This window comes from Phalaenopsis equestris, unplaced genomic scaffold (genome assembly GCF_001263595.1).
Source record: "Phalaenopsis equestris unplaced genomic scaffold, ASM126359v1 Scaffold000715, whole genome shotgun sequence".
NCBI lineage: Eukaryota > Viridiplantae > Streptophyta > Magnoliopsida > Asparagales > Orchidaceae > Phalaenopsis > Phalaenopsis equestris.
Genome location: NW_018165155.1, coordinates 324,773 through 330,915, shown reverse-complemented (window position 1 = coordinate 330,915; position 6,143 = coordinate 324,773). Strand labels below are relative to the sequence as shown.

Genomic DNA, 6,143 nt, shown 5'->3' with positions numbered 1-6,143 from the left:
AGAGTGAGCTACAATAGCTCGACGAAATAAGCAAGGCTAGAGAAAAATTTTACAAAAGAAAAAGAAACATACATGATCACATGTAGCACATGTACATGTCTACAACACGTCATAACATGCTATAATCATATAAAATATGTAAAAAAAAGCATATAATGTATGAAGTCATGATTGTTGCATAAAACCTGCATGTCATAGGCATAGCACGGTAATTATAGAAATGTCACTTGTAATTTTGTCTCAATTATTTTCATGTAATATCATGTCAATGGGTCGTCACCCAGTTTAAATGCTACATTAATTATTGATAAATGTTGGGCTCCCCTCAACTTAGCATTTATAAATAGCCCCTTGGAACCAATGGATCCCTATATTTCGTCCTCGTTTGATCCCAACGGTTCCCGAAATTTCGTCCTCGTCTGAACATCAGGAGTCGGGAATCTTATCGCTTCTATCATCTATACTTGCAAACATTCATGTAATAACTGACCTAACATCACTTGTGACATTTCTTAAATCATAATTTCTATAACAAACATTCATCATAAGCATTTTATATATCATATGCATCAATCAGAGTAAATGAATACCTGCATATAATGATTTCACAATCATATTCATGAAACTCATAGCATATGAAAATCATAGGTATTGTAAGGTATAAATCAAATTTGCATTCAAAGAGTTTATGTAGGTATTTATCAACAATATGCAGAAAATATTAAAAACAATTACTTCAAATACAATCACATGAAAACATACAAATAGTTGATTTCCTTATATTAACGCAAGATTATTTTACCTGAATTGACAGAGCAGCCCTAGGACAAATTTCCCCAATCTCGACTCGAGCTCGCTGCCAAGTGCAAACAACCTGAAGTTTGTAATCCCTGAATAACTCATGAAATTCATAATTGAGATCATAATTTAACCTCAAATATGATCTGGCTTTAACTTGCCTTGAAAAAGCTTATCAACATAAATATGTCTCAATACCTTTCTATTCTATTCTCTTCTTCCTTTTCCCTCAACCCTTCCCCAGCTCTTCAATTGGACCTACAAGTGAGAGTAGCTCTTAGTTCCACAATCCCTTAGTTGTTTCCGCAAAGCTTTAGTAACAGGGAACACACATAATGCCTCAATTCATGGTAAATGAAAAAATAAAATCATAGGGAAGGAAAGGAATGTTCGAAATTTCATGAAAGATGACCTCCTACCTTTCGTTTCTTCTTGGAACCCCGAATCACATGATTACGCTTCTTGCGGTTGCCCATATCTCGCCAGATACATGGACTGAGCAAACATTCCCGCGAGAGGAAGGAATTGGGAGGAATGGGGCGCTCATGAAGCTTCCTATGCATAATTAACCATCACCATCCCCCCCCACCCAGCTGGGGCGTTCATGAAGCTTCCTATGCATTATTAACCATCACCATCCCCCCACCCAACCACCACCACCGAACAATGAATCTCAGCCACTTGATTGCATCCCATGGCTGGAAATCGCAAAGGTCAATGCCCACAGTGTCGAGGGAGAGATCAGGAAGTTAATTAAGATTAATGAAGTTTAATTAAAGTTTTATTTTATAATTTTATATCTTCTCATATGTTTAAAATTCATGTATAACATTATTTATCAAATTGATTAGTTCAAGAAGCACAATTTTATAAAATTGACTCGATATAAATCTGAGAGATATAAAAGTTGAGATATTTTTAAAATTGTCAAAATTTTATCTGTTTTCTCAAAATTGCGTTGCATTTCTCCCATCATAAAAACTATGTCCTCAAAATTTCTAAATTTACTAGAAAAGAAAAAGATATTTTTGTTGCATTTATTTTTTTTCCCCATGTTATTTCTTTTTATGGCCTGCATTTTCATTTTATCTTAACAAAAGAAATATGTCTGGCCCTCAACTTCTTAACTTCTATTTCTAAAATTCATATAGGCTCTTCATTATATGTTAAATCTTTTTGCACGTCAATGTCCTCATGTAAGGAATATGTCTGGTCCTCAACTTCTTAACTGTTTCTAAAATTCATTTAGGCATTATATGTTAAATCATTTTTCACGTCAATGTCTTCATGTGAAATTCGCCAACCTAAATTTGAAATCTATTTTCTCAACATAAAGAAGTGAAACACATCATGAATATGTGACATATCAACAAGTAATGCTAGTTTGTATACAACAGGACCAATTATTTCTATGATTTCAAAAGAATCAAATTTATATGGGACTTAACTTGCTTCCCTTATCAAATCTCGTTATACCTTTCATGAGCCTGAATTTTAAAAACAAAAATAAAAAACTTCAAACTTTACTGTTCTATGCCTTGAATCATAATATTTATACTATCGATCCTGAGCAGCTTCCAATCTATCTCTCATTAACCTGACTTTCTTTCATCAACCAAGGACCTAAGATATGACATTCACCGCCTCAACCCAGCTTAGTGAAGTTCTACATTTCATGTCATACAACACTTCATATGGAGCAATTTTAATATTGGATTGATAGCAATTATTGTAGGCGAATTCAATCATTAGAATGTGATATTCCCAACTGCCTTCAAAGTCAAGGACATAAAAACCACAACAGATCTTCAATATCTGAATAGTTTTTTCTAAATGTTTGTTGGTTTGTAGATGAAATGTTATGCTAAATGCATACCCATACCTTGTTGAATGTCTTTTTAGAACCTGGACGTGAATCTTTAATATCTGTCAAAAATAATAACTTCTAGAACATAATGCAATCTGATAATCTCTTTTACATTCAATTTAACAAATGTTCTAGTGAATGTATGTCAGATTGGCAAGAACCTGTCAATAATAACCCAAATATTGTCATGACCCAGTCTAGATTTGGGAAATCCCATAACAAAATTCATCGTGATTTTTTCTCATTTTCGATCAAGTATAGGTAGTAATTGCAACAATTAGTTGGGTCTCTAATGATCAGTTTTAACAATTTAACAAGCCTGACATTTTGACAAATATTTAGAAGCATCTTTTTTCATACTTGGCAACTAGAATATCAACTTCAAATCTATATATATTTTGGTACTGACAGTATGAATCATATACCAGAAAAGATGAGCATCATGTAGGATTTTCAGGCTCAAATCAAAATCAGCATTATCTAAAACTGGAGCTTGTTTTTGACAATATCATCTTCATCAACAGTCATATTTGATCTTTTTCCTAATTGAAGTTATTTTAAAAGTATTGAATATTCACTATTAACTTTCTGAGTTGCTTTAATTATGCCTATCTGAGTTAGTTACACCATTGACTAATGTAAATACCTCGTATCACCTGGTCTTTTGACTTTCAATTGTAAAACATCAATTTCTTTAATCAATTCCAGCTCCTGAGTAATAATCCAGCTTGTTTTATCTGAAATAACAACTCAAAGCATCAACAACTGCATTTGCTTTTCCAAGACAATGCTGCATATTTAGATCATAATCTTTAGTAAGCTCTAGGCATCTCCTTTGTCTCAAATTCAACTCTTTCTATTTTAAAATATGTTTCAGAGTTTGATAATCAATGAATATTTCACGTTTGATGTCACACAAATAATGTTGTCAAATCATGAGAAAAAACTACAACCAACTCCAGATCATGTGTTGAATAATTCCTCTCATGCGGTTTCAACTATTTGGATGCATAGGCTATTAGCTTTTTGTTTGGCATTAAAACATAGCCCAAGTCTCTTAATGCTGTGTCACTGTACCTGATGGAATAGCTAAAACACGAGCAATTGTCAAATATTTCTCTAATTCTTGAAAAATATGTTTACGTTTTACAGTCCACTCAAATTGAACGTTTTTTCATCGTCATTTTGGGCAACACAATAACTATCTATGAAAAAACATTTAACGAACCTCCTGTAATATTCGACCAAACAAAGACTGCATACCTCTATAACATTTTTTGGTATATGTCATTCCACAATTGCTTTTACCTTCAGAGGATTTATTGATAACTTTTGTCCACTGATAATATGTCCCAAACAAAATACAATACTTTGCAACCAGAATTCACATTTTAATAACTTCGCATGTGTTTTATTCTGAATCTGCACTCAATACTATCATAAGATGTTTGGCATGATCATCACCAATCCTTGAATACGTTAGAATATCACCAATAGAGATAATGACAAACTGATCTACATAAGACTTAAATATTTGATTCATGAAGTTCATGAACACGACAGGAGCATTCGTTAATTCAAAAGGCAGAACAAAGAATTCATAATGACCATATTTGGTCTTAAAAATTATCTTAGTTACATTTACCTACTTAATTGTAACTTGATATTCTGATCTCAGATCAATTCAGAAAAATACAAAAGTGTCTTGCAACTGATCATACAATTCATCAATCATGAATAATGGATATTTATTCTTGATTGCCACCTTATTTAGCTCTCTATAATCAATGCATAATCACATAGATCCATCTTTCTTCCTGAAAAATAATGCTGGAGCACTCCAAGGTTAATTGTTTGGCCTGATAAAACTAGGATATTTTCAATTCCCGCTTTCACTGCATTAATCAAAGAATATTATACATTCTTAACAATTGGAATTTGGTATTGAACTAGGATGTTGTTCAATTCCCGCACATTTTTATGCAAAACTTCTAATTTAGCTAGAAACACCAGTTCACCATTTCACAAATACTTCCCAACATCACTACATTAATCAAAGAATATTGTGCATTCCTATCACAAGAAAAATAAATAGACTTATTGCCAAACAAACTGATTTCACACACCTGTTCCAATATTCAATTGTAGCAAAATTCTTTACTAATTAGTTCAACCCCAATATGATATTGAAAGTCTGAATTTGTATTATGATTAATTCTTCTAACAACTTTCTATCAGAAATAAGAATATGCACAAAACAATTCTTTTTTGTGTAGAAACCAATTCCCGAAGGCATACTAACACACAAGGAATCAATAAAATGCATAATATGAACGAATAAGCTGACAAAAAACTCTTCAAAAATGAAAGAATGCAATGAATCTGAACCGAATAAACAACCATTTATTTAAAATCAGAAGCATGCATATAACCAGTTCTTCATATTATTTAGATTCTCAAGGGTTTAGTGCAAAAACTTTGGTCTTCGTCGGTTGCTCATTTCTACGCTCTGAAGCTTCACCCCTTTGTTAAGTTGAATGATTTCCCAAAAAATGAATTTTGCTTGATTGGCCGTCTTCCAAAAGTTTTCTGGGTTGACCTGATCCATTAAATGTTGGTAGTATGATCTCTTTCCTTTTCCTATGAGCAGCACATCTATTGTTGCCCTGATTGCCCACATCTATACTTTTCTGAACTCATTAAGCACTACCCAAAATATCTTTTTCTACACTTTTCACAAACTGACATTTTTGACTGCGGTTGCTTCTAGTTAACTTCTGATTTAAGCTTCTTGCTTTGATGTTCTTCTCCCTTGTCGAAAACTTTTCGTTTGCTCGCTTGGGATTGTCAACACCGATTGAGGAAGTTCAGCTCATTTCAATTTTTCTAACCCTTTCAACTAGCATTGAGAAATCATTTGTTTCAAAAGGAGTCAAAGTTAATCTCAACTAATCCGCAACATTTTTTTCCTGGGTACTGACATAATAGGGTGCATATCTAGAAAAAAGAAGTAAATTCCATTTTATATTGCAATGCTAATCTGGTTGAAGGCGGAATGAATCAATCATTGAAGACTTAATAAATTCATTCCATTGAGTCTATAGAAGAGATTTCAGCTTAAATTTCTATGTTGTGCCCACCACCACCTCTTCGCCTCTCCTGGCATGAAAATGGCTAGTACCACTCTCCCATTCTCTGGACAAATCAAATATCCAAAATCTTTCTTATCTTTAACAGGCAATCTTCAACAGTTATAGGGTCGTTAAGACATTTAAATTCACGTGGCTTGAATGTTCAAAAAATCTTGAAATATTGATGTCTCATATATTATCTTCAGATTTAGGCACTGTGTTGGTAGAAGATCCTTCAATAGTAGTCATTTTGTTAACCACTTACGATATCAGATATATAATGTCATATAACTTGGTGGCCCTAGTTTCTTTATTAACCCTGTTCTAATTATTATTTTTATTCAAGA

General features: G+C 32.9%; 1 protein-coding gene across 1 annotated transcript in view; it reads right to left on the bottom strand.

Annotated features, from left to right (window-relative positions):
- Nucleotides 1-1,274, bottom strand: part of LOC110030412 (oligopeptide transporter 5-like) — a 2,894-nt gene extending 1,620 nt beyond the window's left edge. The window contains exons 1-2 of the mRNA XM_020733110.1: nucleotides 1,218-1,274; nucleotides 803-874 (exon numbers count right to left, since the gene is read on the bottom strand). Coding sequence (XP_020588769.1) covers nucleotides 803-874; nucleotides 1,218-1,274 — 129 coding nt within the window. The remainder of the gene's footprint in view (nucleotides 1-802; nucleotides 875-1,217) is intronic.
- Nucleotides 1,275-6,143: the final 4,869 nt, after the last annotated feature.